Source organism: Phoca vitulina, unplaced genomic scaffold, assembly GCF_004348235.1.
Source record: "Phoca vitulina isolate PV1807 unplaced genomic scaffold, GSC_HSeal_1.0 scaffold35, whole genome shotgun sequence".
In the NCBI taxonomy this organism is placed as follows: Eukaryota; Metazoa; Chordata; class Mammalia; order Carnivora; family Phocidae; genus Phoca; species Phoca vitulina.
Genome location: NW_022589738.1, coordinates 13,644,509 through 13,664,538, shown reverse-complemented (window position 1 = coordinate 13,664,538; position 20,030 = coordinate 13,644,509). Strand labels below are relative to the sequence as shown.

General features: G+C 38.0%; 1 protein-coding gene across 2 annotated transcripts in view; it reads left to right on the top strand.

The window, feature by feature from the left end:
• The window catches only part of MED14 (mediator complex subunit 14), a 70,737-nt gene that overhangs the window by 25,358 nt on the left and 25,349 nt on the right, over nucleotides 1-20,030 (top strand). For both annotated transcript variants that reach the window (XM_032426565.1, XM_032426564.1), the window contains exons 11-16: nucleotides 3,803-3,928; nucleotides 6,012-6,090; nucleotides 9,936-10,095; nucleotides 13,427-13,621; nucleotides 13,992-14,126; nucleotides 16,957-17,033. In XM_032426565.1, the coding sequence (XP_032282456.1) occupies nucleotides 3,803-3,928; nucleotides 6,012-6,090; nucleotides 9,936-10,095; nucleotides 13,427-13,621; nucleotides 13,992-14,126; nucleotides 16,957-17,033 (772 nt within the window). The remainder of the gene's footprint in view (nucleotides 1-3,802; nucleotides 3,929-6,011; nucleotides 6,091-9,935; nucleotides 10,096-13,426; nucleotides 13,622-13,991; nucleotides 14,127-16,956; nucleotides 17,034-20,030) is intronic.

Genomic DNA, 20,030 nt, shown 5'->3' with positions numbered 1-20,030 from the left:
TCTTTTGGTAACTGTGTTTTACCTTTTTACATGTTTAACACCACCTTATAATCTCATCACCAGCAGTGTGTTGTGAGGTTTCCAGTTTCTTTGCATACTTACCAATACCAGTTACTGTCTTTTGGTTTCTAGCTGTCCTGGTGGGTGTGAACTGATGTATCCGCTGTGGTTTTGATTTGCATTTGCCTAATGATTCTTGAACATCTTTTCATCTGTCTTTAGTTTCATAGTTTTAGCTCTTATATTTAGATTACTTTCTGAGTTAACCTTTGTATGTGGTGTGAAGTAGGGGGTCCAGCTGTTTTCTTTTGTTTGGGGATATGCAGTTGTTCCAGTAACATTTGCTGAAAAAAAAAACAATTTTCCCATTTAATTGTCTTGGCACCCTTGTAAAGAAGACTGTTAAGGATTTTTGCAATCTTAATTTTTTCTAACTTCTAACTTTTCAAAATAGTAAAATTCTAAAATTTGTTGGGATTGCGGAAAATCAGAGTTTGTGTTCTTTTGATAGGCTCTGGTTTATTTTAGTATCCTCCACAAACAAGGTTTATTATTAGTAGTAAGTAAAAAACTCTTTGTGATTGCCCAGGGGATATTTAAATTACTTTGAAAAATAGACTAACCAAGTATTTACATAAGAATAGTTTTTTGTCTTGTGAATATAAGTTGCAAAGATTTTTCTTCAGCGCCATTTTGTAGAGATCTCACTGGTTGGGCAGCCAGAAGGTTGAGTAGAGCTGCGTGCTCTTGAACAAGTAACACTCTTTGAGCCCCATTCTCTTCTGTAACTCAAGGATGTTAGTCCAGGCTCTTCCTAGATCTCTACCTTTAGTGGGAGTGTGCTCCAGCAGTGGTTTTCATGTTCTACGTGTCTGTGGAGTCCTGCGTGTGAGAGAAAGGTGCTTTGGAGACTGTACTGTGTTTCGGAGGAAGGAGAGGTAGGTGCTTGCGTGTGGGGTTGGGTTCCTCAGACCTGCTTTAATCAGAACAGTTCTGGAAATGAGGACTGCTATAGGAAAGGGCCTGCGGACCCACCATTTTACAACATATGCTTTAACTTGTTTTTAAACTCATGTTCGTGCATTTGTATTCTTCATGCCGTCTTACTTGATCCCTTTTGTGATGGGAAAACATGCTTTAGTCACATCCTTTACTGGGACCAAGGACTGTTCTTGGAATCCTTTAGTGCAATCACCCTTAATCACCTGGCTTTTCTTCCCACTCCTCACTGTCATAAGCCCAGGAAATGAGTAGCTTGGACAAGGGAGCATTTCAAGGGAGGGCTGGGGGAATGGACAGACAGCAGGTTTTGGACAGTCTAGATGGCAGTGTGTGGTTTCATGGGGGTGGGAATGTCTCGAAGCAGAGTAGGCAGAACTTTGGAGAGAAGGTCAAAAAAGGCAGTGCAGGGCACGTAAGGTCACGTGTCAGGTAGCCCCGTTTGCAGCATTCCTGTCTCTTGAAAGCCAGGGGAGTCTCCCTCCTGTTGCGATGCGGCAGCGCCAGAATCAGGGTCTCGGGGGCAGTTCAGAAGCGGGCTTAGTTGCCTCTCTTTCATCTTCACACTTTATATTACTGTGTATCGGTCCGTTCCTCATCTGGTCCTCAATACATAGACAGGGAGAAACAAAAGAGATTGATACATACATTCCTGCTGCAGGAAGTAGTAGTGTACCATCCTGTAGGCTTGCACAGCCTTTAATTCTTCTATATTTTATTGGTAAGTTTTGCCTTGTTTGGATACCTTCAAACCAGTTGCCTTTAAATGCTTAGGACCTTATGGATTTTATTTTCCGTAAAGAAAAATATGGACATTGGCAGTTAGAAGGGATACACATCAAAGTATTTTTTATCTTTTGGACTGTGCTTTCTATATTCTCTGCCCTGTCTTTTCAGGAGTACTCAATTTTGATAATTAGATTGAAATTATAATTGTTACCCCAATTGTCAGAATGAGCTTTACATCATTTCTCCACTTTAAAAATGTTTTTGCTAGAGAAAGACAATGATCATATGATCTCACTCATGTGGAATTTAAGAAACAAAACAGAGGATCAGAGGGGAAGGGAGGGAAAAATAAAACAAGACAAAATCAGAGAGGGAGACAAACTGTAAGAGACTGTTAATCATAGGAAATAAACTGAGGGTTGCTGGAGGGGGGGGGTGTGGGGCATGGGGTAACTGGGTGATGGACATTAAGTAGGGCACGTGATATGATGAGCACCGGGTATTATATAAGACTGGTGAATCACTGAACTCTGCCTCTGAAACTAAGAATACACTCTATGTTAATTAATTGAATTTAAATTAAAAGAAAAAACAAAAATAAAAATGGTTTTGCTTTAAAGAATACATTTCTAATCCATTAGGACTTATAACAGTACAGATATGTGTTAAAAATCAGCAATCTTGCTTCAAATCTATAAGCACTGTTTATTATATTAACAGTAAATTCAGCAAAACATAATCTGAACTAATTTCTCACACTGCTCTGAATTATAAAATATTGTAAAAGAAATTTCTATACCTTTTTGTTCTTTTGTGTTTGTTTTAGGTGATAGTTCTGCTGGCTCTGTATTGTTAAACATTTCTTTACAAATACGTGATAGATCTACTTGAAAGAAATTTGTTTTCATCTGATTAAATATGTCTCCTGCCATTTTTTGGCTTTATTAACTTGTTTGATAATTTCTTTGTATGGATAGCACCAACGGTAACTTCACCCATTTTAATTATTGTGCAAATTCCTAATAAGAGGTTTTGGTTTGTTTCTTTGATTCATAGAGGACTATAGATAATGTACGTTGTTGAGCACTTTGCTTTTTAAAGCACCTTCACAAACTTGTCATTTCTTCCTCCTAAGGACCCATGGCATGGACAGGAAGATGTTATTCTTGTTTAACAGAGTAGCACAGACCAAGTCACCTGGTGAAAGGCTGGGCCTACATTACCGCTCTGCTCACTGCCTGCCTTTTCTTCTATGCTGTAGCGTTAGAGGATCGTGGTAACTAGAAGAGTATATTCCTTTTATAACTCCTCAATCTGAGAGGCACGGGCTTTGCTTTCAGTGCTTTGCTCCTTTACTGGGTTTTGTTACGCCAGTTTGTGGGATTAAGGGAAGAGTTAATTGGGCCTGGTGGAAATACTATGAAGCTCTAGAACAAGTACATTGGCAGCTTTGGGAATTGGTGTTTAACAGTTGCTTGTGTTCTTATTTCATCTGTGACTTGAAAATGAGGTTGCATAAATAACCGGAAAAAATTTTTTCCTATTAAGCAATAATGTGTAATGGTTTTCAGGTTTTTGTTTTTGTTTTTGTTTTTTTTAACACACAGGCCCTAATTGCCAGAAAACCTCTGTTTATGAAGAATAGCATTGAAAATATTGAGGCCATAGATGAAATTTATTCTATTTACCAATTTTCTTCCCACGTATCAAAAAGAAAATCCTTAAAAACTAACTACTTAGTAATTACTGAATGGAAGTAAAACTAGAACTCAGCTCACTGATGAAGTTCATGTTTTCACTAGCTCTTTTAACCTTTTTTAAGGAATCTGGGAATTTTTTTTTGCTGTAGTATTTCGAGAGGGGTCTGTTTGTTTCAAGTCACCTCGGGGGAATACATTCTTCCTTTTGAGCTACTAATTGACATAATAGTACTATTCCAATTTTGCAAAATCCTGTTTTTCCTTTAACATTCAGGATTGTTTGATAGTGCATTTGTTTCTACTCACTGAGAAATATTTTTTTTTCTGTAAAATATTCAGATAGAAATATAATTTTTTCCTTCTTAACCTTTCAGCTTCCATAGAGACTGCACTTCCAGCTCTTGTTGTTCCCATCCTGGAGCCCTGCGGTAACTCAGAGTGTCTGCACATTTTTGTAGACTTGCATTCTGGAATGTTTCAATTGATGCTTTATGGACTTGGTAAGTGACTCAATGATACAGTCACTCAGCGTAAAGAAGAATGCTTTAACAAAAGCAAACTAAAATTTTTCTGCCATTACCTCTGGTATTGGAGGGGGTGGTTTAGCAGTACAGAAAGTCTATGTGGAAGGGATAACTCTGGCTGACGTCTATTCCTTGAGGCCAATTTTAAGTCTCCTTTGGATTTTCTTGTATCAAAAATTAAACCTCCCAACATGAAGTGCATTCATGTTGTTTCTCTTTTTGTAAAAGTAATAATGTTGATGGCTGATGTTTTTTAGATTAGCGATATTACCACTCATAGTTGGGTGACATGGAAACAACTACAGGGGATTCTGATGTCACTCATGGCTGAAGAACAAATTTATGACAGTGTAAACATCTAAATGTTAACTTAGGATACAGAATCCTGGAGAAGAGGGTTTTTGTTGTTGTTGTTGTTGTTGTTCCTAGCCTAAACACAGTAGACATTAACGTTGGATTTCTAACATGATCTGTTACCAAGTTGGTGGTCTGAAATGATGAACCACTTGGCACTTAGTGTTTTTGTATTGCTAATGGAATAGTGTTCTTGCACATATTAGCACATTTACCGCTTGAAATTAATATTAAGCTAGATCAATGAAAATAAAAGGTTTTCTGGTTATACTGTATAAAGAAATTTGTCTATGAATTGTTCATAGAACGCTGGTCTCATTACTTTGAATCACGTTGCATTTATGTTGGCTAAATGATAAGTGGCACACTTAGGAATTACCTTTTAACTATGATTCCAAAGCACAAGGCAATTGTTCTTCAAAAAATTTTTTTATTTAACTGTTTTCTTGACTATTTACATAATACATACTCGTAAATAAGGAAGATGAACATGTAAAATGAGAGAAACAAAAAATAGTTACCTGTTGGCAGTCATTCTTGTTTTAGAGGATATATGCTTGGCTCAGTTCAGGCTACCATAACAGAACCACAGAGAGGTTTGCCGAAACAATAGAATTTTATTTTGTCACAGTTTTGGAGTTTGGAAGTCTAAGATCAGGTTGCCAGCATGGTTGGGTTCTGGTGAGGGCTTTGTTCCTGGCTTGGGAGATGTAGGCCTTCTCTCTGTCATCACGTGGCAGAAAGGAGAGCGAGCAAGCTCTCCAGTGTCTCTTCTTTTAAGACACCAATCACATCATGACCTCAGTCCTATACCCTCATGACCTCGTCTAAACCTAATTATCTCCCAAAGGCCCCACCTCTGAATACCATCACATAGGAGTTTAGGGCTTCAACATACGAATTTCCATAGCAATGGTATTCTAATTTTCTCCATACTTTTTTCTTTAGTTGAAATCATTTTATATTTTGCTTTTTGTGCAACATGCTATTATAACATTTTTTGGTGTCATTAAAAATTCTAAGTGACATTTAGCAAGCTGAACTTAAGCCAACAGCTCTTGCTTATGCCAGAAATCATTTGTGTTTAATAAATAAACATTTTATTTTTTAAAGATTTTATTTATTTATTTGACAGAGAGAGACAGCAGGAGAGGGAACACAAGCAAGGGGAGTGTGAGAGGGAGAAGCCGGCTTCCTGCTGAGCAGGAAGCCCAATGCGGGGCTCCATCCCAGGACCCTGGGATCTCGACCTGAGCCGAAGGCAGACGTTTAACGACAGAGCCACCCAGGCGCCCCAATAAATAAACATTTTAATGGAGTTTTATAGTTATTGCACTTTTAAAGTTCTAAATTTAGTGATACTAGGAATTTGAAATACATGTAAGTGAAAAAAATTAACTACACCAAGAGTTTTGGGAATTAAAATGTAGGCAAAGAATTAATTCCTGTATTTGTTACTTGTTCATCCTGCTAGTATACATTTGCTATTAATTAGTTGTCTGACCTATAACTCTCTTTAAATGTTAAAGAGGGTAAACAAATTGGGTTAATTGATGCCTGATGATACGTTTAGTTTGGTTTTTCTCTGACTCAAAAACAACATTACTTTCTGCCTAAAACAATAATTTTCGTGTTAAGTTTTGGGCTACCTAAATATTTTATGCCTCATGTAAGCAGTGAATTAATGAAGTGCTATATTCTATAGACCAGGCCACGCTGGATGACATGGAGAAGTCTGTGAACGATGATATGAAACGAATTATCCCTTGGATTCAACAACTGAAGTAAGCTTATTTATTTAGCTCAAGACTAAAAATGGAAAGTTACTTTGGTATGATATATTTTCTTCTCCATCATTACTCTTGATCAGTCACTGTCCTTAATGTTTATGACATGAAACTTGAGCACCTTTTGGTACTTGGAATCGAAATTCTCTTGGAATAGGGCCGAGATGGCAGTGTTTTGTACCCAGTTCCCTTCCAGAGCAAATACAGGTTTGAAGGGCATGGCACTCTACTTTTCATTCCTTGCCACATTTCCTCCTGTAAAAGCACTGTATAAATCACTTACAGTGAATTTTATTGAATCTAGTGTTCTCTGCAGTAGAGTCTTATTCTTACCCCGGATAATCTTCATGGTATGAATCTACCAGCTGACACTTCCAGAATAGTTGTTTCTGCTTCTCTAATACTGTCATTCAATACTGTCTCAAAATCCTTTGAGTGCTTCATACTGTTAAACTAAAGAACACTGAAAATGGAACTAAAGAGTCCATTATGGCAACTCTTAACAAACTCTCTTTTAAAATTAATAAAACAGAATTCCAAGGGATAAAAATAAATTTCAGAGATCAAAACCCAAACTGGCAAATGGAGAAGGGGGGAGGGGGCTAGACTGTTCAGAGAGCTCTGTTGATTTTGTGATCTAGCCTTACCCCTTCTCGCTGCCAGTTTGAGTTGTATAAATATTTGAAGACTTCACTATAATCAGGTAATGTTTTCATTAACAAGATAAGATTTTTAATGCCAGTAGATAGTGTTTTATGAGCCTCCTTTTGAATAGCTGCTTAGTGTAATTGTATATGAAAAATGATAATCATTATTCTGGGTAACACATTCCAAAATTTTTAGTGATTTAGCATATTTTTGTGCATTTGGCTAAACAAATAAGGTTTAAATACTTAAATGCTTAATAACTCACATCTTGGATGACTCAAGGTTATCTGGCAGTCCAGCTAGCAGAAATATAACATAAAACCAGAAAGCTAAGTCCCCAAAGCCTTAAACTTATCAAATGTGTCTCTGTACTTAAACACATAATTTCTGAGAAAGGTCCCCTGGTTATCACTTACAATAGTGCTTCTCAAATGATCTTTGGTGAATGACCAGTTGATTGCTAATCTATCATGGGACATTAATGTTTTTGAAATGACTTTATTGAAGTATAATTTCTGTACCAGAGAATTCGCCTATTTTAAGGACTTGTAAATTTACTGAGTTTTGCATCCATAATCACAATCCAGTTTTAGGACATTTGGAACATTCTCATCACCTCAAAAAGGTGTTCATTTACAGTTAACCCCCATTCCCAGCCTGAGCCCCAGGCAACTATGAATCTACTTTCTGTTCTTATAGATTTTTTTTTTCTGGACATTTCATATAAGTAGGATCATAAAGTATGTGGTCATTTGTGACTTGCTTCTTTTTACTTAGCTTACTGTTTTGAGGTTCATCCATTTCGTAGCAGGTATCAAAGTTTAATTCCTTTTTATGGCTGGATAATATTCCACTATATGGCTTTGTACCACATTTTGTTGATCCATTCATAAATTGATGGATACTTGGGTTGTTTCACTTTTTTTTTTTTTTTTTAGATTTATTTATTTATTTTAGAGAGAAGGGCGCACACAAGCAGGGGGAGGGGCAGAGGGAGAGAGAGAATTTCAAGCAGACTCCCCGCTGAGCAGGAGCCTGATGTAGGGCTCGATCTCATGATCCTGAGATCATGATCTGAGCCTAAATCAAGAGTCGGCCACTTAAACCGATTGAGCCGCCCAGGCACCCCTGGGTTGTTTCGCTTTTTGGCTATTATGAATAATGCTGTTCTAAATATTCATGTGTAAGTCTATGTGTAGACATGCATTTTCATTCCACTAGGAATGGAATTGCTGAGTCACAGTAAATTTATGTTTAACTTTTTAAAGAAACTGCCAAACTAGTTTCCAGAGTAGCTGTGCCTTTTTAAAATCGCATCAGCAGTATTTGAGGGTTTCCGTTTCCCTGCATTCTTGCCAACACTTGTTACTGTTTTTTACTATAACCATCCTAGTGTGTGTAATGAGGTATTGCATTGTTGTTTTCATTTATATTTTTCTAATGACTGATGATGTTGAGCATCTGTTCATGTGATTTCTTATAACGTGCAATGAAAACAAATTCTAAAAAAAGAAACGAAAAAACGTGTAAAATATAAGCCCCAGTTTTTTATTGTAAGAACCAACAGAAAATTACATCTCAGTAAACATAATCAGAACAGTATAAAAATAAAAAAAAAATCTATACACATTTTTCATTGGAAGTGTACATAGACAGTTAATACAGAAAATTCACTCTTACGTTCAGATTTTTTGTTCCATGAAATCAAAACAAAAAGTTAAGAGTAAAATGACAATTCTGTGTGCACATTGAAGAGAGTATTTTGTATTTAAAATTTATATAAATACACATTTATGTATGTTTAGAATTTATATTGTATTGATACTATCTTGTATTTAGAATTTTTAACGTGACAAATGGGCTTGTTTCTTGCTTGTTGGAACTAGTCTAGATTGGGTTGATGATGATGCTAATCACAGGAAATAATGTATATCTTAACTGTTTTTATTTTTCTTCAAAAACATACATAATGGAGATCCCAGTCTCACAAAGTCTCACATGTTGATGGGAATGGAAGTAGAGATTTGAAAGCAGTTTTGGCAAGTTCAGAACATTCATTTTTAACTTTTATCTAAAACATAGCAAGTATTGTTGCATTTTCAAAATTTATCTTCATTTCTTCATTTGTAGCCAGTTCTAGCAGTTGATCCTGTGAAGTTGCAGATAAATTTAAGTTGTTTTTCAGTGGAAAAAAACTGCTTTCTAGACTTTATACATTTTTGGGTAATAGTTGACAAACTACCCTTAAAGTGTTGTATGTTATGACATGGTTTTACTGCACGTGACTAGTACAGAGTTTGTACCACATGCAGCTCACTAGATAAATTGCAGCAGCACCTGAGCTGGTCTGTGCCCTGTTCAGCGAGGCCAGCCTGCTGATCGTGAGCTTAGATGTTGTTGTAATTGTTACGTCGCTGTGGAAAGTTTCTAAATTTGTATTCTTATACTCTGTAGTTATTTCACTGTGAACCAGTGAGAGTTTATGGACCAGTCATTATATGACATGGTTTTGCTGCATGTGACTAGTACAGTACTTTTTCCATATATTTTACACACACATACACAGTGTCTAGCCTCAATGATAGCTAATCAAATAAAAGAAGTGAGAGGAATACTATAAAAAGCATCAAACTAAAACCTGGTGGCTTAACCGAGAAAGAGGAGGGAAAAGAGGTAATTAATACTTATTGGCACCTGCTAGATATAACCATCACTTTACACATACACGGTATAAAAACTGGGACTATATATCTCTAGTGATACTAGAAAAATTAGGTACATTTATACCCGTTTATTGTTTGTTCTATTTTCTTTTATAAACATTTCAGGCATTTTATAAAAGATGTTGAGGTTAGTTATTGCTGTCTTAATAAACCATAGGAAATCCGTCATTTTCTTTAATACACTGCTACAGTGTCCCAGCCTTAATACTAGTTAATTCTACCTTATGACTAAACAAAATCATTCACATTGTAGTTTCAGCTCCTTAAAGTAGAACTAGAACTAACAGACCAATGCAAAACTTGGAGAAATGATTCATCATTATGGTTATGTGTCTTTTTACTAGTTCAGTTAAACTTCAGATTGTTATTTTTTAGTGGTGAATCTTCAGTAATCAGTTTACAAATCAGTTGCACACAGTTAATCAGAAGAACTTACGATTTTGTGATGTGAATTATCTCCTTTCAATTAAGGTTTTGGCTTGGACAGCAGCGTTGCAAGCAATCTATAAAACATCTGCCTACATTAAGCAGTGAAACATTGCAGCTGTCCAATTACTCAACCCATCCTATTGGAAACCTTTCTAAGAATAAGCTGTTCATTAAACTTACCCGTCTTCCTCAGTACTACATTGTAAGTATGCAGAGGGGGGATTTGGGTGATCAAGTTCAGTAATTCTATTAGTATTTCACATGATTTATTGCTTAATTTAATTGCAAACATTTTATTGGATATTTGACTTTAGTGATTCTCAACCTAGGAGGTAGGGATGGGGGAGAGAGGAAAATCATGTCTATGAAATGATACAATGATCAGGCAGGGTTGGGGAATATAAGGTATGTCTCCATCCCTCACCCTCAGATCTTTCCTGTAGTGAGGCCTAGTTTCTGTTTGGGATGAAGCATCTCCTCTATATGGGAGGGAAAACATTGAAAGCAATTACTGTGAAGGTGTGGAGATGTTTTGGTATCAGATAAACTTGCTTGCTTTTAATCAAATGTTAACTTGCATAATGCATCGTTTTAAATACAGCTGGCTGAAGTAGCTTTATATTCTCATCCTTAATTGATTGAAGGCATATATATAGATTTTTATTAATTGCATTTTTATTGATTGCATGTACCTTTCAGTGCACAGTAAGATCCTTTCTTATTCTTTTTTCACTCTAGATTTCTCGGTGTTTTGTAGTTAGTTTCTTTGAGATCTTTGAATTGGTTAAAAGTTGTAAGAATTTGAAATATGAATTCACCCTAAATATATTTCCCTGCTTGTAGAAATTTCTGTATATACCACATAGATATTTTTGGCTAAGAATCTTGAGATATTTGAAAAACTTAATTCAAGTTTGTTGGTTGAAGGTAATAGGAGTGAATTTTTTTAAGGTTTTGAGCTGTACTTTTAAAAGATACTATCTTAAAAAAAAGTGTACCCTGTCTAGCCTGACATATCTGAGGTTAGCGTTATTTGTATAGAGCAATAGGTTTGTCATTGATGTGAACTTCACTTTTTTCCTGAATCTTAAAACCCCAGCTGTTGAACTAGATTTGGTACATGACAAAGGATTGTTGTCTCCGTCCTTGGTGAGCTGCCTAGTCTACATATAAAATGATACTCAGAATACATGTATAATAATCAGACCTATTGAACACACAAAGATCCTTATACTCAGCCACAGACAAAATGGTTTTATTATTTCTGACCTTATTTAGTATCAACAGAAACTAGACGTTAGTTTCAATGACTAATGGTTTATTATAAAGCAATAATTTGTTTCACGTGGCTTAGACCAAAACTGAATCTATGTTACTCTTCATCCTTCTTATTTCTCACTTAGGGGTGACACATTCATAGAAGTGGGAAAAACTGGGGACATTAAGAACAGAGGAAAGGATTGCTGCCTTTAAATGTCTGCCATTTTACTTTTGTCAGCTTTATTAAGATATAATTTACATATGGGAAAAGTTTAGACTGTGTCTGAGTTGTAATAAATGCATACACTATTGTAATCCGCCTCTCAGCAGAACACAAAACAGATCCATCACCCCCAAAATGCCCTCATGCTGCTCCTCTATAATTGGACCCTCCCCCCACTCTCAGTTGGTGACCACTGACCTGTTTTCTGTCTATATAGGTTTTCCCATCAGTCTAGTTTCTTTCACTCAGCATAATGCCTTTGATTTTCATCCATATTGTGATGTGTATTATAGTTCATTCTTGTAATTGGAGTAGTAGTCATGGTATGGATGTACTATGGTTTGTTGAACCAGTCTCTGGTGGAAGAACATCTGGGTTATTTCCAATTTGGTGCAATTATGAATAAAGCTGCTGTAAGCATTTGCATATAGGTGGGGTTTTTTTGTTTTTTGTTTTTTTTTTTTAGTGAACTTAGGCTTTCACTTCTTTGGGATAAGTAACCAGGAGTAGGATTGTTGGGTTAGGTTATAATGTCAGTGTATGCTTAGCTTTTGCCAAACTGTTTTCCAAAGTGGCTGGGCCATTTTGTATTACTGATGGCAATACAAGAGAGTGCTAGATGTTCTGCATTTTTGTCAGCACTTGGTATTATAATTTTTAAAGTTTAGCCATTCTGGGGGTACCTGGCTGCGACTCTTGATCTCGGGGTTGTAAGTTCGAGCCCCACATTAGGTGTAGAGATTACTTGAAAAATAAAAAATAAAAATCTTTTAAAAATAAGAAAATTTTAGCCATTCTGATAGATGTATAATGGTATTTTTTTGTAGTCTTAATTTATGCTGCCCTAATGACTGATGATATTGAATATCTTTTCATGTATTTTTTTTTTTTTTTGTCATCTCTGTATTTTCTCTGGCGAAGCATCCATTTTCCTTTTTAATTCTTCCATTTCCTCGTGCATCAGTGTGATATTAGGTGTTAGCCTAAGAATTTCCTGAAGAGAGTGTGTGGGGAGGGGGTGGGGTAAGGGAGAGAAAAGAGGCAGGAAGAGAGACAGGAAAGCATATGTTGGTCAGAGCAATGGTCCAATGGCATTTATTTCTCCCCTTAAAGTATTTAGGGGACTTTTCTTAAATTTTAGGTAGAACTTGAAAACAGTAAACTGGTATAGTGGGTAAAAGCAAGGTCTCTGGAGCCAAACTGGAATCAAAGCATGAGTCCATCGCTTCTCAGCTCTTGAGACCTTGGGCAAGTAACCTAAGTATTTCGTGCCTCAGTTTCTTCATCAGAAAAATGAAGGCAGTAATCCCTTCTTTACAGTTATTAGGAGGTCTGAATGCATTAACATCTGTCAGGTACTTGGGACAGTATGTGGCATCTAGTATAGTACTCTCTATATCAGTGTTGGCTGTTGGTGGTGGTGGTGTCATCCTCACAATGACCATATCTATCAGGGTTTATTTTTATATGCTTCCAATTGTGAGAGTTATTTGTCATTTTTCTCGGCTCTAACAGTGGAATTCTTAGGAGGTTTTATTTTTCTTTAAGATTTTATTTTTGAGTAATCTCTATACCCAGTGTGGGACTTGAACTCAACAACCACAAGATCGAGTTGCATGCACCACCAACTGAGCCAAGCCAGGCACCCTTAGGATGTTTTAATGGTTAAGGGAAACAAGGCAATTTGAAATAGGTAGATACCATTCTAGAAAATCTAGCAGTTCTGCTTTACTTAAGCATACAGTGTTTTAAGCTAAGATGTGAATATCCAGAACACTTAATGCTATAATAGTCTAAATGTCCCATTTGCTGTAGTTTATGGTGGTTTTTGCTTTTATTCATTAGTCTGATCTATTTTTTAGAGAACAAAGGATATATTTAACAGGAATGCTTTTTTTGTTGAGAATCACGATTGATTTGTCCTCATTTAAAGAAGAAAGACCATCTACATTAGATTTACATTTCTGAGCCCTACTTGCTATAAGGTGGAAAATATGCAACACTCATTAATTATTTCTCTGAGTCTCATTTCTGACTTGGGCCTTCTTAGGTTGTGGAGATGTTGGAGGTTCCCAATAAACCCACGCAGCTGTCGTACAAGTACTACTTCATGTCTGTGAATGCTGCGGAACGTGAGGACACCCCTCTCATGGCTCTCCTGCTGCAGCAGTTCAAGGAAAACATCCAGGACTTGGTTTTTCGCACCAAACCTGGCAAACAGCCTAGGACCAGTCCCAAGCGCAAGGTAGGATCACATATAGAAGTGAGCACAGGATTGGTGTGTGTTAACTCTCTTGTGTTCTTTAACCATTTTTAACATGGGAAAGAATTAGATCTGGTTTGTAAGAGACTGGGGGACAATCAGGTTTAAGTAACAGTTTTCTACATTTTCTTGAAACTGCCTCTCTCTTAATTAATAATTAATTATACACCATTTCCACAAGAGAGTTTGCTAAATACACAATATTTACGTAAATTTCAAGTATTTAGGTTGAAATATTTGCTCAATAAATACTTGTTGAATGCATAACATTTGTTTTTGTTAACCTTGAGCTATAGTAGTTTAACTGCCTTAACTAATTGCATCACCTGTACTTTTTTTACCCCAATTCTAGTTGTCTGATGATCCATGTCCAGTAGAACCTAAGAAAACAAAACGATCAGGAGAAATGTGTGCCTTCAATAAAGTTCTAGCTCACTTTGTTGCTATGTGTGATACAAATATGCCATTTGTAGGACTTCGGTTGGAGGTAATTTTTTGAAACAGTTTTGAGTACTCTATATAAAAGTAATTTTTAAAATGCCTTGCTAAAGCTACATGGATTCCATTAGGAGAACCGGAATAGCTGTGATCTTGTTCATTTTGGGAGGGATGGGGTTGAAATCATAGCATCTCATGGTATACTTGTAAAACATGACTTACATTATTTCATTTTTCTGATTCCAAATTGTGAGTGTTCTTCCCTTTATGGAAATGGAAAGAAAATTCTTCCTAATTTAAAAAAAGGACAATTTTTGAGTATTAACATCTTACTTGCATACCTCTTAGTAGGAACATTATCTCTTAGAGGTGGTTAGTTGATAAAGGGGTGGCTTATTTTTGAGTTGGTGAAGCCATACATATTGCTTACACACCAATAAAACCGGGTTCCTTTCTGACAAACAGGTCAGAAAGAATATTAAACCCGATTTTTACTCTTGTCACGTGGACTAAGGAATAGACTTACATAGAATTAGTGTCTTTCAAGAATACACAGTTGTGGTATCCAGCGTGATCCCCAAACATGAGATTAAAGGGCAGTAACAGAATCTGCATTTTATATTTACAAAAAGGACTCCGGCCAAGGATTGGCATCCCTTTAAAAGGGGATACACCAAAACCTTAATTATTTCCCTCTATTTTAAAGTTTTACTTTTTGTAAGACTCCTCCCCTTTGTAAATTATTGGGAATGGAGACTTTTGCCACAATAAAACTAAAAAAATGTTTTTTTTAATGTTTATGAATAAAACAATTGAGGATACAAAAAAAAAAATAGAAGAGACTTGGGAATGTGGAAGTGGATTATTTCAGTGAAACTGATGGTGATAGTCTTGGGAATACTTGTTGAACACTTTCATGCTTTAGAGCAGGAATCGCCAAACTTTTTCTGTAAAGGGCCAGATAGTAAGTATTTTAGGTATTGTGGGTCATATGGTCTCTTATTATAGCTACTCAGATCTGCTTTTGTAGTGTGAATCAGCCATAGTTGATGTTTAAACAGATGAGTGTGGCTATGTTTCAGTAACACTTTATTTACAAAAACAGTCATTGGGCTGCATTTGGGCCATGGGCTGTTGTATGCTGACCCCTGCTAGGGTTTCAAGGTCTGAAGCCAGAGGGTGAGGTGTAAAACTATGAAGAAGAGAATAGCCCAGAGAAATCGAGGCCCAGAAATAGGCATCTAAAATAGATACTCATGACCTTGATGTCCTAGCTCCTAGAACTGTGAGCTTGATGAATGTCTTCTTGCCTGGGTACTGGCCATATAGCTCCTGAACTGTACAGACAGTGTCCATGCTTCCTATCTACTTGACTGTGTTCTTGGGCTTTTCTTATTGTGCCCTGTGGATTGATGACATGCATGTCATTCATTTACTGCCTTTGTAGTGGGAAGGGAGGCTACCTGGTACCTGGGGGCAATGTGATGTCTCTCTCCCTGCCTGCCCTCCACCCTCACCACCTACAAAACTTGGAAAAACTTGTCTCTGTAGTGCCCACGTAGCCTAACACCTGTAGACATAGTCCTCTCTGTCCCCCTTCCCTGGGCTCCTATACCTGTTGCACACATAGGACGTGTAAGAACATTGTATAGTAGTACTCTGTTGAAACCCCCTCAAGCTCTTAAACAGCCTACTTTTTCTTATCTCAGTGAAAAAGCCATGTTGAAGACAAAAGCAAACACATTTTCTGCCTAAAGTACTTTATACTGAGATGTGAATAATTCAATCTAATCTTACCAGGGATGTTTATATCTCTGATCCATAGGACAGAGACGGTGTTTTTGAGTCCTCCTACACTTGGCTTCCTTTTGAATCTGAACTCCTATGGCCTATTTATAGGGTTAGCAGCTATTTTTCTTAAACCTCTGCCCTTCTCAGGCCGAAAGAACAGGGCTCAGTCAAATACTTAGGGCTACTTTAAATCCTTTCTGGAACAAGGTGGGTGTAAATAAATAGCCTGCCATAGAAGACCTGTGAATATGTGCCAAAGACAAGCTTCTCTTCGGTAGATCATCAGATGACTTTTTGGCTACCTACATGACCTGCAGTTCCACTTACGGGGTCTCACGCATTCATCTTAACTCACTTTCTGAATCCTCCTGTTGGGAAAGCTATCTCATTGGGTAAATGCGTAAATTGGAAATCTTTTCTTCTTGGGTTTCACAACAGGAAGTAGTTTAATTGTTAAAAATAAAAATGTATTCCAGAGGGGCGCCTGGGTGGCTCAGTCAGTTAAGTGTCTGCCTTCAGCTGGGATTGAGCCCCACGTCAGGCTCACCTCTCAGCGGGGAGCCTGCTTCTCCCTCTCTCCCCTGCTTGTGTGTTCTCTCTCGCTTGCTCTCTTTCTCTCAAATAAATAAATAAGATCTTTAAAAAAAAGTATTCCAGAAAAGTTATACGCTAAAAACGATTGTGATTAAAAGTAGGATGTGACTATGACTCAGACTTTGTTTTGAACAGACATAATTAAGAAAACCAGTCTTATTTTACACTTGCTTCATTTGGAACCACCAGGATTGATTCTGGATGACTTTTGGCTCACTGCTGGAGTAGATTAGTCTCCAGAATTCTGAAGATTTGCCACCCGGGGTGTGTTTTTTTTTTAAACTAGAAGCTCTGGGTCATCTTTGGGTTTCACAGGATTTAATATAGTTGCCCAGGAAATCAGATGATGGAAATCAGTGCGCATGTCTAACATGTTGTTACTTTGGAACAGAGTGGCCCTGAAACAGGTGCCACGAGAATAGACACTAGTACTTATAAAAGGTAGTTTCCTTTGTAAAGTTGGTGGTCTGATCTTCCTGCTTTTCTCTTACCAGTTGTCCAATCTGGAGATTCCCCATCAAGGAGTGCAAATGGAAGGTGATGGCTTCAGCCATGCAATTCGCTTACTGAAGTAAGTCCCTGTCCTCTGTCTCCCTCGGTACCGCACGTTAGAGCCACACTGCTAGAGCTACTCCTCTCCCGTGACACAGCATAAAGCAGAGTTCAGCACCTGTGGATGTCAGATTTCTGTACAGAATTACTGTGGTCTGAGGGAGGCTTCCTTTTCACCTGCTGAGTGGAGATCCAACACCACTTGGTATCTTAGGATGTCTTTCCTCTGCATTTCTTTTCATTCATTTAATGGATGTTTACTCCGTGTGACTGTTTATCAGGTTGCATTCTGCTAGGGCCCTTCAGGATGCTGTGGGTTCATATAACAGGAGCATCTGAGCTAGTTCTGAAGCCAGAAAGGGTAGCCCTGAGGAAGTACCAGTGGTATTTGGACTGAAGGAGAGGTGAGAATTAGCCAGAGGAAAGGGAGATTGCGGGGGTGGGGCGGGGAGTGCTGACCAGAAGGGATAGCTGCTAAGGTGGAGGCAGTTTTTCTCTTCTTTCTCTTTCTCTTGCTTGGGGCAAGAGAAAGAAAGCTCTGTACCCGGGAACTGAAAGGAGGTCAGAGTGGCAGGAGTTGAGAGAGACGAGGCTGGAGCTGAGCTGTAAGTGGGAAGGGATCAGATCCTGGAGGGCTTTGTAAGTGTCCTTAAGGAATGTAGACTTGATCCTAATGGCAGTAAGAAGCCATCAGACGATTTGAAGCAGAAACTGACATCATTAGCTAGGTGTTTTTGAGAGCTCATCCTGAAAGCCATATTGAGAATCAATTGGAGGGGGACCAAGACTGAGTGGTGAAACCGGTTGCTGGAATGGTTCACACCAGAGTTGGTAGCTTAGACCAGGGAAGGTTCCACAAGGACTTAGGGGATGGAATACTCAGGGGTTGGTGAGGAGATTGATGTTGAGGGTAAGAAAGAGGAGAAGATGGCACAGGTGCCTGTTGGTTTTATCTTGGGCACATGATGGGTGATAGTGGTGTTTTCTGAGATAAGGGACACCGAAGATGTGAGTTTGAAGGGGCTTCGCTAGGTTTGAGGTGTCTCCGCATCCCTTTGGCCAGGCAGGGCTGGATCGCATGCTCTGGCAACAGGGCTGGGCAGGAGAAGTAAATGAGTCATCACCAAGGTGATAGTAATTGAGCTGGGATATTAAATAGATACAGAGGGAGATGGGCAGAGGGCTTGGCTCTAAATGGATCGAGGACCAGGGGCCAAAGGATGCTTAGAAGGAAAGCCAATATGGTGCGTGTGCTATGGAAGGCGACCAGGATGGACTTGGCAAAACTAGCGTGCCATTTACGAGAGCAACCTTTCTGGTGCAGAAAACAGTTTTTAGGGGGCGGGGTAGGGTGGGCATTTGTATTGTTTCTTAGACGTTGCTTAATAAAACAAATCACAGAAGCAGTTTTTATTTATCGAATTCCTCTGACTACCAAGACATGGCAGCTCTGCCAGCGGAGCTTTAATTTTTGTTACTTGGGAATCAGGTAGTTTCTGTGGAAGATGGGAAGAGCTAGCCCATAGCACGCACTCTACCCGTGTGTCAAGGTGCTCACTTGAGACAGAGTTAAATAACTAGGATAGCTTCCCTTGCTGGCTATCTGAACACCATCTCTACAAAAAGTTCTCGGGAGAGAGAGCTGGCCTTATAATGGAAATCAGTAGGAAAATGTGATACTTTTAATGGCTTTTGGTTTTGAATTACTTCTGCCTAAAGTATAGGGGCTTGGGGTTTTTTTTTGTTTTTTTTTTAATCTTTTCACTCTTCTTGGCAACTGCAGATAAATAGATAATGTTAACATTTGTGTTCTGTTCTCTTAGTTATATTTTTCATGTTTTGCAGGAGTCTTAAAATATCTTGTTCTCAGCATTTTTATGAAGAAATTCAGTCCCCTTCCTTCTTGAATTCGAGAGAACCCATGATATAGTCCTACCTAGGAAGGAAGCATTTCCTATTTTTTAAGCTTCATTTAATAATTTTTAAAAAGTCTTTATTATATCCTGGCTATTATTGTCTTTATTTAAAACTTAAAAGGAAAAAATATAGAGAAATGGATAAATTAAAGATAATGAGTTTGTCTAGTACCTGCTGTCCATTATGAGGATTATGGGGATAGGGTATAGAAATGAAGAACGAAACAGTAAACAATAAATGTCTAAACACGATTTTACTAAATTAAAAATCTAGCATAGGTCTCATTAGTATATAATTGCTCTAATGCATTTAATCTTTAGAAAGTCTTAAGCCTTTATTCCTAGATATATTAATGGGAGTATGAGTTGATACATCAAAGCTTTAAATTTGAGCACATTTTTCTCCTCTTTGTTAAAAATATGTTCTGTTCTTGTTCAACTTATCTTTTTGAGACTCCGTTGAACAGGCCTCCTTGAAGTATCTGTGAAAGTATCATGGTAAACACCTTAGATTGCTATGGTTCATGGGCCTGTTGCCCTGTGTAGATTCCAAAGAGCTTTCATCCGACAACACGAATGACTCAGCTTACTCAGGTCTCAAGAGCAGCATGCTCACAGTTGCCTCCATTTGAGCTCTTGAGCAAACTTCCCACCTTCTCCCGAACTAACATTACACTACTGGGCAGTGGTGCTGGTTTGCTAGCCACACCCACAAGGTTTATTCATCTTGTCCATTGTGTTTCTTTGCCTCTTGTAGCCTGTGCAAATAATGCATAGGCACAGTTCATTTTTGCAAGGTGTGTGACTCAGCTTCTATCAGTTGTGTGACTCAGTCCTTCTGCATTTGCACGTGCAACCTTTATAAAACCCTCTTCACTTTCCTTGTGGGCATAATTGCACTTCTTTTACTTAAAAGCACGTTCTGTGATCTCCCCCCTTGTGCACCGCAGGGCCATACTGTGGTTACTGACGTTCGTAAAACCCCTCAGAATGAAACTGACATAGAGCACACGATGGCGGCCCGCGGCCAAAAACGAGCGGTGCTAACACGTCTGCCCTGGAAGACCAGAGCCCAGTTCCTACATTCTTCCCATGCTCAG